This window comes from Mesoplodon densirostris, chromosome 2 (assembly GCF_025265405.1).
Source record: "Mesoplodon densirostris isolate mMesDen1 chromosome 2, mMesDen1 primary haplotype, whole genome shotgun sequence".
Lineage (NCBI taxonomy): Eukaryota > Metazoa > Chordata > Mammalia > Artiodactyla > Ziphiidae > Mesoplodon > Mesoplodon densirostris.
Genome location: NC_082662.1, coordinates 114,370,204 through 114,388,110, shown reverse-complemented (window position 1 = coordinate 114,388,110; position 17,907 = coordinate 114,370,204). Strand labels below are relative to the sequence as shown.

Sequence of the window (17,907 nt, the reverse complement as noted above, 5' to 3'; positions counted from 1 at the left end):
GTTCTTGGGGCACAGGCCCTCTCATCTGTATGCTTTTTGCGTTTTTTCAACACCATGTGGTTTTGTGGAGGGGCCCCCGAAGCTCAGAACTTGTACTCAGCATTGGACCTAGGGGTACAGGCTGGGCATAGGCCCCCGGGGCAGCACATGCGCCCTCTCATCTGTCCAGGGCCTTGCTGCAGCATCGGGACAGGCGCTGTGACTGGCCAGACAAGTTACTGCTCTTTCTCAACCCTGAGGGCCTGGCAGTGAGTCAGGAGATCAAGAGGTGACTGCTGGCTGAGCTCTCGGCTCTGGATTTTTATGGTAGAATGATACCAGTTTTCTTGGGGGTAGCTGGCCTCAGTGCTAAGGCTCCCAAGGAGAGAAGATTTAAAAACTACTGACGCCAGGTAGGTCTCAGGTTGGCTCCCTCTTCTTTATGGCCCTTTAAGCCCAGAGGACCTGGAAGTTAGCTGTGATACCTGGCCAGCCTCTGACCCCATGCTCCTAGGTCTCATTCCTGCCCCCTCACAATGCATGAATTCACTTCACCCTCCCCACTCTTCTCCACTCATTCATTCAGATGCTTGAGCGCTAACCTGTTCTGAAGAGGTTTCCTCTTTCTGGCTTGGGTTGCTAGCCCTCTGACCATCTGAGCTTCTGCCCTCTATTCTCTCCTCCATGCAGCACAGAAGAGTAGTTTGTGCCCCTTCTCCATTACCCCCACCTCTTCTGCTCTCCCACACTCTACAGTCCTGGCCTCTCCTCTTCCTCTTTCCAAAACTGTTGTCATTTTCAGAAAAGAGAACTGAGAGCTTCTGGCTTAGGCTGGAAGGGAATGCAGTGTGCCCTACACCTGGAAGTAGGGGCAGCCACCTTGGTCTCCGCAAACTAGGCTTTCAGGGCCTTCATCCAGGCAGGAAAGCCACATCTGAGTAGGACCGAGGGTGGGACGGAAGTGCGCCCCAGACTTCAGGGGTCAGGGTCCTGCGGCAATGGTTGGTTGGTGGGAAGCCGCCTGGGTGCAAGGGGCCCTCCCAGCCGCCAGAGGTCGCGCTGCAGGCGGTCGGGCGCTGGGCAGGCGCTGCCAGGGTCACGGCCGCCGGCCCGGGAGGTTGGGGGTGGGGGGGAGCCGCGGCGTCCGCGGTCCGGGAGGGGGGAGGGGGGGTGGGGGAGCAGAGAAAGCGGGGCGCGCGGAGGAGCACCCGGCCCCCAGCGCAGCGGGAGCCGGAAGGGCCGTGCGGCGCGAGCGAGCGGCGCGGCAGCACAGTCCCCGCGTGGCGCAGCGCGGCGGGGACGCTGGGATCGCCCGGATTTCCCTCCACGGCGCCCCGCGCCCCGGCGCCCTCGGCCGCTTCTTCTTCCTTCACTCGTCACCCCGGCGGGAGCGGCGCCCGAGTCGGGTGCGACATGTCCGGGGCCGGGTAGCCGAGCCGCCCGCCGGCCCGCCAACCCGCCTTCCGAGCCGCCCGCCCGCGGGCCGGCCGGCGGGGGCGTCGAGGGGCAGGCAGGTAGGGGCTGGACCGGGCAGGGCGGGGGGCGGGGTAGGAAGGGAGGGAGCGCCGGCGGGGCGGGGGCTCTCCCCCAGCTGTTCTCCGGCGCTGCACATCTGGTTCCGGTTCCTCTCTCCTGGGGAAGTGAAAGTGGAGGGGAGGGCGCAGCCCGGAGATAGCTAGCAGTGCCCCGGCGCCCTGCACCCCTCCTGCGCCCGCGGGTCCTAGAGCTCGAGCACCCCTCCCTCCGCTCGGGTCACGCGGCGGCCGGCGCTGCTGCCGTCATGTCTCCGGCCGCCTGCGCGCCCGCTCCTCTCTGCCCTCCTGCTCCTTCCTCAGCCTACTCCCGCTCGGCGCGCCCTCTGCCCCAACGCGAACTTCCCGCCGCCCGGCTTGTGGGCGTTGCGACCCGGAGTGGCGCCCCTGCCCCTTGCGTTCCCCAGGGAGAAAGGGCTGCCTTCTGCAGGACTCTTCCCTGGCTCGGTGAGGAGAGGCCCGGGTGCGGAGGTCCTGCCGATGGGGGCCACTCGCTCTTCTGCTGGTCTCAACCTCATGGCTCCCGCTGCTGCCTTGGGCATAGGGCATAGGGCTCCCATTCGCCAGCAAGGGACGAGGCATGGGGCTGTGTCCCAGAGCTAAATCAGGAGGCTGACGCTAACTCCTGGCCTCACCTCGCAGATGTGGAGACTAAATTAAGCTGGAGTTGGTGTGTGTATTGTGTGTGGCCAGAGGCCAGGTTAAGGAGAGCCAGCTTGTCTACTGAGATTCCTTTGCCCCCTCTTCTCTTGGCAAGGGTGGGAGGTTAGGTAGGATTGTACATCCTGGATCCAGTCTGAGCCTCCTCTGCCTTGCTCCGGGTCCTTTAGTCTAAGGTTCCAACTTGGAATGATGCTGTGTTGGCACCTTCAACGGTACCCCCCCCCCCAGCACACGCGCACACACACACTCTCACACCCATAGGCTGGCTTCCGCTGAGCTGCAGCTTCCCCTCCGCTGTTTCAGGAAGTCACCTCCCTTCCCCTCTGAAGCGGCCCCCACGCCTTCGGTCCTCAGCTGCAAGCCACCCACCAAGCTCTTTCCCAGCTTCTGCACCCTGGGGCACCCCGGGACCCTTGGGGCTCCTACTCCCTGGGGTTGGGCCATGAAGGCAGGTGAGAAGAGTTACTGAAGACCCGTTGTGAGCCTGTTTCTGTCTCTGGGCTCCATGGAGGAGGGCTTGGGGATTGCTGGGACTGTCTCCCACTGCTGCTTTGGACTTAACTGGGGATACCTAAGGATCCTGGAGGTTGGAGGGCAGTGGGTTTTTTTGTCAGATAGTGGAGCTAAGTTAGGAAAAAAGGACACTTGAGCCTGGTGAAAAGACGCTTAAGGATTGGGTTTTGTGGAGTCCTCACAGAAACCTAGAAGTGGGCTCTTTAAGAATATTAGCTGGCCAGAAACCCATAAAAAGAATGTAAAGTTGGCATGATGTCATGGCCAGAAGGAATGATGTCATTGCAGGCCATTACAGAAAAGACTGATCTCTGTTATGTTAGGGAGTGAAGCGGGGTGGGGTCTTTAAAAGGGATACAGAAACTATGATGTCAGAGCCCAGGTTAGCTGTGTGCGGTGGAGTGGAGTTTGGGTTCTTTGGGAAGAGGGCTGGTACCACCAAGAGGGAGGGTCCTGGTCTCTTTAAGGAGCTGTGGTGGGCTGTGAGGGCCTGGTGATGTCACAGGCGGGAGAGTTTAGGATTGGCTGACCACTGATCCTGCTTTTCCTTGAAAGGACTAGGAAGAGGAGGGAAGCAAGAGGGGGACTCCCTGGTTGCCATGGCAACACCAGCCTTCCTTGCTTCATCTCTCCCCCACTTGGCCATTCCAGATGCAGTGAGTGAGGGGGGGGCCATGGCAGAGGAGCGGCCCCCCCGGCTGGTGGATTACTTCGTGATAGCTGGGCTTGCAGGGAACGGAACACCCATCCCTGAGGAAACGTGGGTTCCTGAACCCAGCGGGCCCCTTCGCCCTCCCCGGCCAGCTGAGCCCATCACAGATGTGGCAGTCATCACTAGGGCCCTGGGCGAGGAGGTGCCCCAGGGCTACACATGCATCCAGGCTTCTGCCGGGGGCCACCCCTTGGAACTCAGTGCTGGGCTCCTGGGTGGAACTCAACCAGTCATCTGCTACCGGAGGGGGCGTGACAGGCCCCCCCTCGTTGAGCTGGGGTGTGTGCACCTACCCATGCTGGCACCAAGGGAGGCTGGGAGGAGATCTGGGGTGAGGCAGGGAGAGGTAGGGGTATGGGATGAGGGATGTGCAATGGGAATGGGAAGAGAGTGGGCTAGAGGCCAGGGAGAAGGGCCTGAAGTTGTGCGTACTTAGTTCGCACACAGATTTGGGTGCATAAACTAGTGCTGCTACTTGCTAGCTATGTGACCTTAGGCAGGTTATTGAGCCCCTCTGGGCCTTTTCCCTCATCTGTAAATTGGGGGAAATAATACCTCCTCATAGGGTGGTTGAGAAGATTAAATGAGATAATCCATATAAGGGACTTAGCAGAGAGTCAATAAATGGTAGCTTTTATTCTTAGTATTTATTAATGAGCTTGAGAACCATGGAAGGTTTGAGGAATTGTTACTGATCAAAAGTAGAGCCAAGGGCAGAAGAGGGGCACAGGATTTTGGAGGGCAGAGTTCAGCAAGAAGTGGGCCCTGGTGTTGGGGTTTGACGAGGCTGAGTAGGTAGGACTAGGTAGGCAGACCTAGCAGGACTGGGGTCTTTCTCCTCTGTATTGGACTTTTGACATCTCTCTCTGTTCTCTGTGCCAAGGGTGTTGTATGAGGGGAAGGAACGTCTCAAGCCTGGCTTCCAAGTGCTAGCTACGACACCCTACAGCCACTCAGCCAACCTGGCCCCTCCAGGCCCTGGGCACCCCCGCACCTACCTCACTTACCGGCGGGCAGCAGAGGGGGCAGGGTTGCATGCCCTGGGCATCACTGACCTCTGCCTGGTGCTGCCCAGCAAGGGCGAGGTCACGCCTCATACTTACTGCCAATTGCCCCACAACCTCAACCCTGGCATGGTGAGTAGGGCCCTGAGCCAGAAACTGAGACCTGCACCATCTCTGTGTGACGGTGTGGACCCTGGGCACAAAGGGTATCCTAGGACCAAGGCGTCTAACGGCAGGGTGGGGCCCAGAGGCGTGACTCGTCTTGGGGGACTGGGATTAGTGGGAGTTATAAAGACGAAGACCACGTAGGGGTGGTGGAGAAAATGAACCCCAGAAACCTTTGTTAGCTGTGTGTCTGCTTGTCTCTTGCCATTTCTGGGGCAGTGGGGCCCAGCAGTGTACCTGTGCTACAAGGTGGGCCTGGCCAAGGCCAACACGCTGGTGTATGAGGCAGGTGAGTAGCCCCTCTGTCTCTCCAACCCCTTGACCCTCTGTGTCCCTCTGCCCTGGTGCCTCTTGGCTGGTACCTTCAGCGTCCACAGAACTCACTTCCCCTTTGCCGCTTGGCCCTTCTCTGGGATCCCCTGCTTCCTTCCCCTGGAGTCTGATGGACCCTACTCCTTTTGGGTACCCCCACTCTGCCGGGGGTGCAGAGCTGCTGGGCCGCTACCCAGAGGAGGACAATGAGGCGTTCCCGCTGCCCGAGTCAGTGCCCGTCTTCTGCCTGCCCATGGGGGCCACTATCGAGTGCTGGCCTGCCCAGACCAAGTACCCCGTGCCCGTCTTCTCCACCTTTGTGCTCACGGGTGCAGCTGGTGATAAGGTGGGTGTGCAGAGTGTGGTCAGGGGTCCAGGCTCCACAGGGCCCACCTGACTGCCCCTCTGCCCCTGCCAGGTGTACGGTGCTGCCTTGCAGTTCTACGAGGCGTTCCCGAGGACCAGGCTCTCGGAGCGGCAAGCGCGGGCCCTGGGCCTGCTGAGCGCCGTGGAGCGGGGCCGGGCACTGGGGGGCCGAGCTGTGCGCAGCCGCCGTGCCATCGCTGTGCTGTCCCGCTGGCCTGCCTTCCCTGCCTTCCGCGCCTTCCTCACCTTCCTCTACCGCTACTCCATCTCAGGCCCCCACCGCCTGCCCCTGGAAGCGTGAGCACGAAACTTCCCCGACACTGGGAAGGGTTATGAGGGGATCTCGGGGGCCAGGAGTGATGGACGAGATTAGGCTGGAGCGGTGGGGGGTGGGGGTGGGGGGGTGGGGACCTGGGTGGGCAGAGCAGTGGGGATGGGGCTGTAGTGTGTGGCTGGAGAGTTGGTCCACTGCAAAAGTGCCCCTGGCTGAGGGGCTGAGTGGGGCCTGAAATCCAGGCTACACTTGTTAGCTAAGTCCTGGCCAGGGGCTGTGCAGGCCCAGAGGGAATCTCTTTTCTGATTTGCATAAATGCTGTAGATAATGGAGGCTCTAATGGCTGACACCAGTCTCAAGGTGGATCTCAGGGAGGAGTAAGGCTTTTGTGGACAGGTGAAGGAGAAGAGCAAATGTGGCTGAATGGAGTAGACTGGGAGTCTGCCTCTGACTGGACCCCTCTCTCCCCCAGGCACATCTCCCACTTCATTCACAATGTCCCCTTCCCTTCCCCACAGAGACCCCGCATCCTGGTGCAGGTGAGAGCTGAGGCTGAGGCTGGGGCTGGATGGGAGGAGGAGAACTGCCAGGGGCTAGTCTTCACCATCCTGACCTGTGGCTCTTCTGTCTCCCAGATGTCTCCCTATGACAACCTGCTCCTCTGCCAGCCTGTGTCCTCACCCCTGCCCCTCAGGTATGTGCCCAGGTTGGGGGGGCTTTGATGACCAAGGACATGGTAGGTGCCAGGCAGGTGGGCACAGGTGTTGAGGTCTATGCAGGCTGGGCCCAGGTGGTATCTGTGCCCAGTGACTAGGGAAAGGCCTCCTGCTGACTCTTCCCCCACCTTGGCATTGCCCGCAGTGGTGCCAGCTTCCTGCAGCTGCTGCAGAGCCTGGGCCCTGAGGTGGCTATCACGCTGCTGCTGGCTGTGCTCACGGAGCACAAACTACTAGTCCACTCACTGCGGCCGGACCTGCTCACCAGCGTCTGCGAGGCCCTCGTCTCTGTGAGTGCTACCGTGCCCAGACTGCCTTGCCTAGAGTGTTCCTTCTGATGCCCCGGTCTCTACCTAGATTCTCCTTACTTTTCTTTTCTTGGGGAGGGTTCCTCAGCCTTTTACCCTTGGGCACGACCTACAGGACATACAGCTTCCGTCAGGAGCTCTTCTTTGGAGCCCAACTCCCACAGCTTCTCTCAACAGGCACCACCCCCCAGGGCCAAGGCCCCCTCTCCTGCTGCCCCTACGCCCTGCTCACTGGTCCTCACTCCCTGATGCTTTAGATGATCTTCCCGCTGCACTGGCAGTGCCCCTACATTCCGCTGTGCCCGCTAGTGCTGGCAGACGTGCTGAGCGCCCCTGTGCCCTTCATCGTGGGTATCCACTCCAGTTACTTCGATCTGCATGACCCGCCTGCGGATGTCATCTGTGTTGATCTTGATACCAACACACTCTTCCAGTAAGAGGGTTGGGTCTTGTCCAGGGGGTTTCGAGGTGGGGGCAGGAGAGGGCTGGTGTATGTATGCAGTGTACCTGCTCAAAAGGAGCCTCAGGCAAAACGTGGAGAAGGCTGGCGAGGAGCCCCATCACCCTTTCTTCCTACTGTTTATCTCACAGGACTGAGGAGAAGAAGCCCCTCTCCCCTCGGATCCTGCCCCGCAGACCCTACAAGGTTCTGCTGGCTACACTGACAAACCTGTACCAGCAGCTGGATCAGAGTGAGGAGCGTGGGTGGGGGTGGGAGGCTGGAAACTGTCATTGACCTTAAGCCTCCAGTTTGGGGAGGCCTGTGGAGAGCTGACCTTACTTGAGGAGGTTAGAGGAGTTAGGCTTTCATTTGGTGGAAGTGAGAGGAATTCAAATTCCAGTTTAAGCAAGAGGGAAGCGCATGTCACATTAATATTCCTGAATATGTCAGGGAGGTTGAGCTTGTCATTGGGGAGGCCGGAAACGGTTACCTGAAGGTAACTTTTTTTTTTGTAAATTCTTTTTTTAAAAAAATTAATTAATTAACTTATTTATTTTGGGCTGCATCGGGTCTTCATTGCTGCGTGCGGGCTTTTTTCTAGTTGCGGCGAGCGGGGGCTACTCTTTGTTGCGGTGCGCAGGCTTCTCGTTGCGGTGGCTTCTCTTGTTGAGGAGCACGGGCTCTAGGCACGTGGGCTTCAGTAGTTGTGGCGCACGGGCTCAGTAGTTGTGGCTCGTGGGCTCTAGAGCGCAGGCTCAGTAGTTGTGGCGCACAGGCTTAGTTGCTCCGCGGCACGTGGGATCTCCCTGGACCAGGGCTCGAACCCGTGTCCCCTGCATTGGCAGGCGGATTCTTAACCACTGCGCCACCAGGGAAGTCCCTGAAGGTAACTTTTTAGTTACTATTGGTACCAGGTCTGTTAGGACCTGCCGGTGGTGGGGTAGCAACAGTGACTTCTGTGTGAAGAGCAGGGCTGAGGCAAGCCCTACGGGTGCTGGCCCTGATTCTCAGGCTGCCCTGGTCCCCAGCATATACTAGACCCGAGGAGGAGGCCTCCCTGGAATTCCTGCTGACAGACTATGAGGCAGTGTGCGGCCGCCGGGCCCGGCTGGAGCGCGAGGTGCAGGGAGCCTTCCTCCGCTTCATGGCCTGCCTGCTCAAGGGCTACCGGGACTTCCTGCGCCCGCTCACCCAGGCCCCCTCTGAGGGGTCTCGTGATGTCGACAACCTCTTCTTCCTGCAGGGTAAAGGGGGCCTGTCTCTGCTTGGGGAGGGGGTCACGGGAGGGGTGGCCAGGGGCTGGGCTCCATGGGGAAGCCCGAGGGGACGGGGAATCACACAGTTTCTTGTTCCTTCACTCAGGACACGTTTTTGTGGGCACCAGCTTTGAGCTGTATGCTCTTCTGGGCTTGGAGAGGGGATAAGGGTACAAAGATGAACCAGCTGTGGCCCTGCCCTCTGGGAAGCCCTGGGCTTGGTGGGGACACAGTGACGCCTGGGGTGAGCCGCCCCCGTGGGCGAAACTCTCTTCCCTTGGAGACTCCCCAGTCTGAGGTCCTAGGGGCCAACAGATAAAAGGGAGGGATTCCATGGGACTGTGGTGCTGGGGTAGCTGAGCCGCTCGGCTTGGCGTGTGGTGTAGTGGTGCCAGAGGGGCCAAAGAGGGGATGGCTTTGATGGCCTTGGACGCCAAGTTGGCAGGGAGCCAAGGAAAGGGTTCGGAAGTGGGTGCCTGTGGTAGGGACCCCTGGTAACCTTCCTCTCTGCCCCATTCTCATTCGTCAGGCTTCCTCAAATCCCGGGAACGCTCCAGCCACAAGCTGTACTCCCAGCTGCTGCACACACAGATGTTCTCGCAGTTCATTGAGGAATGTTCTTTTGGCTCTGCTCGGCATGCTGCCCTGGAATTCTTTGACTCTTGTGTTGACAAGGTATTGAGCATTATCCCTTCTCCTCATGCCCTTTGCCCTCTGCTCTCCTCTTGGCAGTCTCTGTTATCCCAGGTATAAACACTCTACATCTCATCTGTGGCAGGGATGGTGCCCCTGGAGTTATACAGGGCACAGCCTAGGCAGCATACGTGACCGGCCTCATAGACATACCGTCTTCCCATTCCTCACTCCATCCCCCAGCTCTGTCTCCAGGGCCTTGGTGGAATCTTGACCCACTACCTCCTTCCCTGTGGCTGTGCTTTCCTGCGAGATGCTCATTCTCTTACCATCCTGCTCCAGGTCCACCCAGAGCAGGAGAAGCCGGAGCCAACACCCTTGGTGGAGCTGGAGGAGCTGTCGGGAAGTGAGCTCACTGTCTTTATCACACCTCCCGAGGAGCCGCCGGTGCCAGAGGGCGGTGAATCTACCCCCCAGTACTGGTGAGAGCCTCTTGTCCCCTCACTTGTTGTGAGGCCCCACAGGCTGACTTAGTGCCGACTGCTCCTGATGTTGCCTCTCTCTGCCCCTCCAGCTACGATGGGTTCCCCGAACTACGGGCTGAGCTGTTTGAGTCTCCTCAAGAGCAACCCGGGGCTCTGCCTGTGCCAGGTCCATCCCGTAGTGCCCCCAGCAGTCCTGCCCCTCGCCGTACCAAACAGGTAACCCGCAGGTGGGCCCCCCAGAGGCATCTGGCTCAGGCCAAGGGCTGCTGCTTCAGTTTCTTCATCTGTAAAATGGGTATAATAGTATTTACCCCGTAAGGTCGTTGGAAGGTTTCAGTTATGTCTGGCACATAAAAGGCACATGAAATGTTAGCTATTATTACCACTGTCATCATCCTCATCTTCATTTTCTGAGCACTCTGGGAAACCAGGGGCTTGCTGCCTCTTCCAGGGCACCTGCCCAAGCTCAAGCTAGGCATCTCTGCTTGGGGATCCTGGGCTGTGTGTGCAGCATCTCTCCCGCCTCGTCAGTGCACAGACCCTTCCTCAGGGAGGGTGCTGCTTCTCCTACACTATTTTAAGATCTGCCCTGCCCTGGCATTGTACTCACCCAGGTGTGTCCTCTGCCCTCTGTAGGAGATGAAGATCGCGCAGCGGATGGCGCAGAAGTCAGCAGCTGTGCCTGAGCTCTGGGCCCAGTGCCTGCTGGGCCACTGCTATGGGCTGTGGTTCCTGTGTCTGCCTGCCTATGTGCGGTCGGCGCCCTCCAGGGTGCGGGCACTGCAAACGGCTTACCAGGTGCTGCGCCAGATGGAGAGCCGCAAGGTGGTGCTGCCCGACGAGGTGGGCACCCGCGCCCGGTCCCAGGGGCTTGTGCAGTCATGGGGACTGTGAGAGGGAAACTTGGTGACCGTGGAAAGCAGATGGGGAGCACGGACACAAGTTGAGAGCTGGGCAGGTGCTCCATCACATTCACTGAATTAACGAGCATGTTCAGGGTGTAGCAGTAGAGACTGCAGGGTGGCAGGGTCAGCAGGAAGGGTAGGTGGCTCTGAGGCAAGCCCAGGAGCTGCCAGGGGCCCGTGAAGTCTGTGAGAATTGGGGAGGCTGGAGAAGGGTGCTCGCTGAGACTTGAGGATTTGGGTTGGGAGCGAGTCCGCTCCCATCCTACGTGTCTCCTGGCCCAGGTGTGTTACCGGGTGTTGATGCAGCTCTGCTCACACTATGGGCAGCCCGTGTTGTCCGTGCGGGTCATGCTGGACATGCGGCGGGCAGGCATCGTGCCCAACACCATCACCTACGGCTACTATAACAAGGTACCTAATTTGGGGTGGGGGGGGATGGAAGCCTGTGCTGGGTGTGTGTGGGGGGAGGATGCTGCTCCCTGGCACCTGCTGCTCTCCCCTGTCCTTGGAGGTCGGGCCCATACAATCCAACAAGGTCCTGTCACCGTTGTCCCCCGTTGTGCTCCTCTAGTGCCTTAGCACCTACAGACGGTTTTCCCGTCCTTGGCTGCTTTGATCTTCACCCACAGCACCCCTGACAAGGAGGTTGGGCGAGTACTGCCGCCTCCTGACAATAGCTCATAGTGGGAGCCAATGTGCCAGGCACTGTTCCAAATACGTTTTCCACATCACGTCCTTTTACCTTGACCACAGCCCCATGAAGTGGAATGATTATTGTCCCCATCTTACAGATGAGGCCATGAGGTTGCAGGGGCTTAGTGACGTGTCCGAGGTACCACAGTGAGTGAGTTAGGGAGTTAGGAGGTGCACACAGGCATGCCGATGTTTCCTGAATTCAGGCCCTCAACCGTGATACTAACCTATATTTCCTGTTTTTTAGATGAGGAAACTAATGACCAAAAAAATGAACCGATTTCTTCAAAGCCCATAGTTTATAAACAGCAGAGTCTGGATCCAGGTTGTCTCCACTGCTTCTGGCTTCCTCTAGAACCCCTCAGGGTAGCAGCTGCCAACTGTCTCTTCTGGGCTCTTGTTCCTGGCTGAGCCATTGGCAGGACAGTCCTAGGCAGTATGTCTGGAGGAGAAGGTGGTCCCTGGGGCCCCAGGTCAGGCAGTTGGCGTCAGGCTGAGGCCAGGGTATGGAAGTAGGCCATCTTCATGGGCACTGTGCTTGGCAGGCCGTGCTGGAAAGCAAGTGGCCGTCTGGTACACCGGGTGGGCGCCTGCGCTGGGCCAAGCTCCGGAACGTGGTCCTGGGGGCTGCTCAGTTCCGCCAGCCCTTGAGAGCACGGCGGCAGCGGTGGCAGCGTCAGAAGCAGGAGGAGGAGGCAGGCGGCTCCCAGACAGGTGGGTAGGGCTGGTGACACGGGCAGGGGGATAGGCACGGAGAGCTGGGGCTGGTGTAGTGGCTGGCACTGGCTGTTCTCAGAGTGGATCAACTATACTTGGCTGGTAACAAAACAGATGGAGTTCTGCCTGGGAGGAGCCCTGTAAATCCAGGTCCACGCAAGGAGTTCTGTTTTGGAACTGGGGGCTGGGTTTCTAGCTGGCTGCCTTTCAACCCCCTCTCTGTCTTTTACAGAGCCCTATCTGCAGCGCCCCTCCCCTACCCGCCCCCTTCAGCGCCAGACTACCTGGGCTGGGCGAAGCCTGAGGGACCCTGCCTCGCCTACGGGGCGCCTGGTGAAGAGTGGCAGCCTGGGAAGTGCCCGAGGGGCACAGCCCACTGTGGAGGCTGGCGTGGCCCACAGTGAGTGCCCTTGTCCCACACCCCAACCCTCAGCCCCGTCAGCTTCCCTGACCACTTGCCCGTGAAAGAGGGGAAGGCCAGAGCCAGGATGGACGGGTGGTGCTTTGTGGTGGGCACTGTAGGCGCTGAGGGAATCTTGCCTGGACTGTCACTAGGGTGGGGGCTGTGGTGCCAGAGTCTGTACAACCAGGAATTGTGCTTACTCAGTTCCTGGGGGAGGGGCTGGCCTCCATCTTCCCTGATTCTTTTCTGCCCTGTAGTGATAGAGGCCTTGGGGATACTGGAACCCCGGGGATCACCTGTGCCCTGGCACGATGGAAGCCTCTCAGACCTGAGCCTGACCGGGGAGGAGCCGGCACCTGGAGGCAGCCCAGGGGACGCAGGCTCAGCCCTGAGTACCCAGTCCACTGAAACCCTGCAAGGGCCAAGTGGGCGGGTGCCCAAGGCTGGCTGGCGTCAGGATGAGGCCAGCACCCCCCGAAGAGGGCTGGGTGCCCGCCTCCAACATCTGCTCACTCCTTCCCGCCGCTCCCCTGCCTCTCATGTTCCCCCACCTGAGCTGCCCCCTGACCTGCCTCCCCCAGCCCGCCGCAGCCCCATGGACAGCCTTCTGCGCCCCCGGGAGCGCCCTGGATCCACGGCATCCGAGGTAGCCAGTGAGGGGAGGGTCCAGACACTTTAGTACCAGGAGGCCTGGGGAGGAGCTGCTAACCAGGAGTGCCCAGAGAGGGCCTCGACGGGTGGCTGAAGCCAGCATCCTGGGTGAAGAGGAGCATGGCTGTGGCTAACTATGCTTTCTCATGTAATGGCAGAGCTCAGCCTCTCTGGGCAGTGAGTGGGACCTCTCAGAATCTTCTCTCAGCAGCGTGAGCGTTCGCCATTCCTCAGAGCGCCTCAGTGACACCCCTGGATCCTTCCAGCCACCTTCCCTGGAAGTGAGGATAACCCCTCCCACGCAGATGTGCTTGAACACACACATACACCACACCCATTCACTCTGTCAAAGGCAGGGGTTGGGAGGAGGTGGGAGGAGCCTGGGCTGGGATGTGAAGATGAGAGGGGCTGGGGAAGGAGCACGGGCTCCTGAGCCTAGAGGCCAAAAGGGGCCTGCTTCCCGGGGTCTCCTTGCCTGCAGATCCTGCTGTCTAGCTGCTCCTTGTGCCGCGCCTGTGATTCCCTGGTGTATGATGAGGAGATCATGGCTGGCTGGGCACCTGACGACTCCAACCTCAACACAACCTGTCCCTTCTGCACCTGCCCCTTTGTGCCCCTGCTCAGTGTCCAGACCTTTGATTCCCGACCAAGGTGCCCAAAGCAGGGCGAGTGCTGTGGGTGGGGCAGGGAGGTGGAGATCCGAGGGCTGACCCTCCTGCTATCTCGCTGCAGTGCCCCCAGCCCCAAGCCTGCCTCTGCTGGTGCCAGTGGCAGCAAAGATGCTCCTGTCCCTGGGGGTCCAGGCCCTGTGCTCAGTGACCGCAGGCTCTGCCTTGCCCTGGATGAGCCCCAGCTCTGCAACGGACATGTGGGGGTAAGGGCTGGGCCAAACGGGCACGAGCTGTGTGTGTGTGTGTGTGTGTGTGTGTGTGTGTGTGTTGCCCTGTGGGTGGCCCCAGTGGTGCTGGGGGGAGGTAGGCATTGAGGGCAAGGGACGTCCCAGAAGCTGTTGGACATGGTGGCCCAGTGGGGATTGTGGCTCTGAGGATGGGGCCGTGGTACATGCCCTCCACTGCCCTCCCGCTTTGTGCCTGACAGGGTACCTCCCGGCGTGTTGAGAGTGGGGCATGGGCATATCTGAGCCCCCTGGTGCTGCGTAAGGAACTGGAGTCGCTGGTAGAGAACGAGGGCAGTGAGGTGCTGGCGTTGCCTGAGCTGCCTGCTGCTCACCCCATCATCTTCTGGAACCTTCTGTGGTATTTCCAGCGGCTACGCCTGCCCAGTATTCTGCCATGCCTGGTGCTGGCCTCCTGTGATGGGCCCCCACCTCCCCAGGTCAGTTCCCTGATACGGTCCCTGCTTCCTCATCTCCCAGCTCTGTTTCTCAGTCCTCTGTGTCTTCAGTGCTATAGAAAGAGCACAGGCTTTGGAGTTGGTTGTACCTGGTTTGACTCCCGGCCCTTTCACTTCACTACTCTGAGCTACAACTTCTCATCTGTAAAATGGCATAAGCGCCGCACCGCCCCCCCACCCCCCGACCAAGGGCTGTTGTTAAGGCACCTAGTGTAGTGCCTGGTACCCAGACAATAATTTGTTAATGTTCATCTATTTATTGCTCTATTCACTGCACCAGTACTTATTGAGCACCTTTTAGGTTCCAGGCAGGGTTTTAGGCACTAGGGATGTAGCAGGTTACAAAACAGAGTCCTTGCTCTCATAGAGCTTGCATTCCCACGGGGAACAAGAGTTCCTTTCTCTCTTCTCTTTGGCTATGTCCTGTAATGTTCCTGTCTCTTGGAATAATGCCTGTTCATTTCCTGTCCCCTGCCTCCCACCCCATGAGCCTCTCTCCTTTATCTTGGCTCCCTGCAGGCCCCATCTCCTTGGATAATGCCTGATCCAGCATCTGTGCAGGTGCGGCTGCTGTGGGATGTCCTGACCCCTGACCCCAATAGCTGCCCACCTCTCTATGTGCTCTGGAGGGTCCACAGTAAGTCTGGTATTTGGCCTAGGATGGGAAGGGGAAGCTTCCAGACTTAGAGGGCTCAATAATCCTGGCTACCTTCTTTTTTTTCACCCAGGCCAGATCCCCCAGCGGGTGGTATGGCCAGGCCTAGTACCTGCATCCCTTAGTCTAGCATTGCTGGAGTCCGTGCTGCGCCACGTCGGTCTCAATGAGGTGCACAAGGCAATAGGGCTCCTGCTGGAAACTTTAGGGCCCCCTCCCACTGGCCTGCACCTACAGAGGTATCGTGTTCCTATCTGAGAGGTCCCTGGTGGGTCCCGGGCTCCATACCCCCTTTATCTCACTTACACTCTTTTGCCTCCACTCCAGGGGCATCTACCGTGAGATCTTATTCCTGACATTGGCTGCTCTGGGCAAGGACCACGTGGACATAGGTGAGGGAGCAGGCAGGGGGCTGAGGAGTTTAGGGATCTGGGGCCAGGTGTGGAAGCTTGGAATTCTAATATACTGACCTACCTCCACCCTCCTTCCTAGTGGCCTTCGACAAGAAGTACAAGTCCGCCTTTAACAAGCTGGCCAGCAGCATGGGCAAGGAGGAACTGAGGCGGCGGCGGGCACAGATGCCCACCCCGAAGGCCATTGACTGCCGAAAATATTTTGGAGCACCTCTGGAATGCTAGGGACCCTTAAGCTTCCTTCTCCAGCCTGGGCTGAGGAGGTGAGGGAGAATGGATTCTAGAGATAACCTGCTTCCCTGTTGCTTTCATAGAGGAGTTGGGAATAGGCTGGGAAGTATGCCGAGCCGTAGGCTCTGAATGGGGGCAGTGGGAAGAGGGACCCACTGTTCCCGAAAGTCACCATTCCCCTGTCTCCAGCCTGCCCTCTGTGCTCATGTTGATGTTGGAGGAGGCCTGGGGGGAGCTGGCACGTCTCTGCTCTGCCTCATCCTATACCAGGAGCTCCTCTCCAGGGTACCCACAGATCTGCACTGCCCTGGTCATGTTAGAAGTTTTTGTTTTAAAAAACAACTAGAAAGATACAGAGCTACTGAGCCTTTGCCCTGAATGGGAGGGAGGGATGTCATTCCCCACCAATGATGGTCCCTCTTCCCTAGAATTGCCGAAGGAGCCCAAGGCTCTCCATGCCTTTCTACCTTAGTGTTTGTATTTTATTTTAAGTTATTTATTCTGGAGCCACAGCCCCCTTGCTTATGAGGTTCTTATGGACAGTGAGAAAGAGAAGGGGAATGGGGCCACATGGTCCAGTGGTTTGTAGCTCCTTGAAAGTTAGGAGGTGGGAGCTAGAGGAGTCCCAGGGTCCCCTTAGGAAAAATCGGTGCCCCTCTAGTCCTGATCCTTCCTGTCCACTCCACCTTGGGGAATGCTTCACCCACCCAGGGCCCTGACTGTGCAATAAGGATTGTTCCTTGCGAAGTTTTGTTGGATGTAATATAGTAAAAGCTGCTTCTGTCTTTTTTCTTCCGCCTCCTGTTCTCTGAGTCTGGGATAATGGTGGGGGATACCTCACTTTTTCTCCTGGCTGCACATCCTCCTTTCCACCTTTTCATCCCTTGCTGCCTTCAGGCACACACTGCTTTCCCTGACCAGGTCTGGTACTGGTCCCTTGGGGCACAGGGAGTTCTTGGAGCAGGAGAGGGGTGAATCCGGTGCTGGCTATGGTGGTGCCAGTCTGTGTGGTACTTCCGGCCCTCCCACACAATCACCCCCTTGTCCCTCATCTGTACCCCACACAAAGACTCCATTCTCTGGGGGCCCTGAGCTCATCTCTGCCTTCTTTCCTCTCCCCACAGCTTCCCCCTCCCAACTTCTCCAGTACCTCCACAGGGCAGCTCTCACGCATCCTGGGAGCCCTGGAACTCATTCTAGGCCTCCTTAGTTGCTCTAGTTGAAGGCAGTACTCTTCCAACCAGGGTCTCAGCCTGGGGACAGCACCAGGAAGACAGGGGCAAGGATTAAGGGGCTCACTGCGTGTGGGCATCAGGCATCCAGGCATCATTTTTCTAATCCTTTTGGTCCACTCGGAGTTCTCCCTTTCTTTCCTATATAATGAAATAAACACAGGAAACACTCCTAACAGAGCTGCAAAATCAATTACCAAAGGGAATTAGTCAACAAAACAGAAATATCTTGGGGAAGGAGGGCAGGAGTGTCAATGGAGGAAATAACTGACATGAGCCTCTAGCGCAAATTCCTGGGGGTGGATATCGGTGGACGAGGAGAGCCATACTACTTCTGAATTCTGGGACCTGCAAGCCAGAGGATGCGTCCCCATCCTAACTTGAGCAGTGTCCTAAAGGAGCTGCAAAGGAGGGGCTTAGGAAATGCCATCTGTTTTTGCCAGGGACTAGGAGATGCCTTCTTCAGAGGGGAACCCTCATGTCACCCCAGGTTCTGATCAGACCTCACTCCCTAGAATCAAACTTTCCCTGTATCATCCCCAACAACCTTCTGCAAAGTTGAGTGACTTCCTTCCTGAAAACATAAGTTTCTGTTGAGTGTAGCATGCCCAGCTGTGCACTGAACCGTCTGGAATTATAGAAAGAATTTTGGGGCTCAGTCCCTACCTTAATAGAGCATACAGTCTTCCTGGTCTAGAGGGCCCCTTGCTTCACAAATGATAATGATGACTCTGCCTCCCAGCTTATGCTTCTCAGTTTTCAACAGGCCTATAGTCAGATGGGTGGAACTACAGAATTCTTTAACCGCGAGAGCATCTGGGGATTCCAATAGCAAAGTACTCACCACAGCATCTGACATCTCTGTCCTGTGGCTTAGGGAGCTGTATGAGGGGCAGGATAAGTTCAAATTACCTGGCCGCATTTCTCTTCCCTGACTTTAGAGTGTGTAGGTTCGAGTATGACAAATTTTAGTTAAATCTTGTCTCTGGCACTTACTAATTTTATTACATCAGACAAGTTACTTAACTGCTGTGCCTCAGTTTTTCCTCATCTGCAAATTGGGGAGGTTGTTCAAAGATTAATTATATAATCTACATAAAGTGCTAAACACACTCAATAAATGTTAGCCACAAAAAGAAAATGAACAGGGCCTCCCTGGTGGCGCAAGTGGTTGAGAGTCCGCCTGCCGATGCAGGGGATACGGGTTCGTGCCCCGGTCTGGGAGGATCCCATATGCCGCGGAGCGGCTGGGCCCGTGAGCCATGGCCGCTGAGCCTGCGCGTCCGGAGCCTGC

The 17,907-nt window shown here is 58.0% G+C and overlaps 1 protein-coding gene across 5 annotated transcripts; it reads left to right on the top strand.

The window, feature by feature from the left end:
* The first annotated feature begins 1,175 nt into the window (after positions 1-1,175).
* Positions 1,176-16,172, top strand: DENND4B (DENN domain containing 4B). Of its 5 annotated transcripts, none has more exons than XM_060090576.1 (28): positions 1,176-1,493; positions 3,339-3,678; positions 4,283-4,535; positions 4,788-4,857; positions 5,057-5,226; positions 5,299-5,543; positions 5,993-6,059; positions 6,156-6,214; positions 6,382-6,526; positions 6,802-6,977; positions 7,136-7,236; positions 8,015-8,230; positions 8,772-8,917; positions 9,218-9,357; positions 9,450-9,576; positions 9,997-10,203; positions 10,548-10,676; positions 11,504-11,672; positions 11,908-12,075; positions 12,336-12,727; positions 12,888-13,010; positions 13,211-13,380; positions 13,462-13,603; positions 13,828-14,064; positions 14,602-14,719; positions 14,811-14,976; positions 15,065-15,129; positions 15,230-16,172. In XM_060090576.1, exons 2-28 carry the CDS (start codon positions 3,362-3,364, stop codon positions 15,373-15,375), a joined length of 4,464 nt encoding a protein of 1,487 aa, XP_059946559.1. In that variant the 5' UTR covers positions 1,176-1,493; positions 3,339-3,361; the 3' UTR covers positions 15,376-16,172. The 5 variants fall into 5 exon arrangements, with proteins under 5 accessions (XP_059946559.1, XP_059946556.1, XP_059946555.1 ...); XM_060090573.1 differs by lacking the exon at positions 1,176-1,493 and adding an exon at positions 1,605-1,958 and having other exon boundaries at positions 12,336-12,724; XM_060090572.1 differs by lacking the exon at positions 1,176-1,493 and adding an exon at positions 1,605-1,958.
* The last annotated feature ends 1,735 nt before the right edge of the window (positions 16,173-17,907 follow it).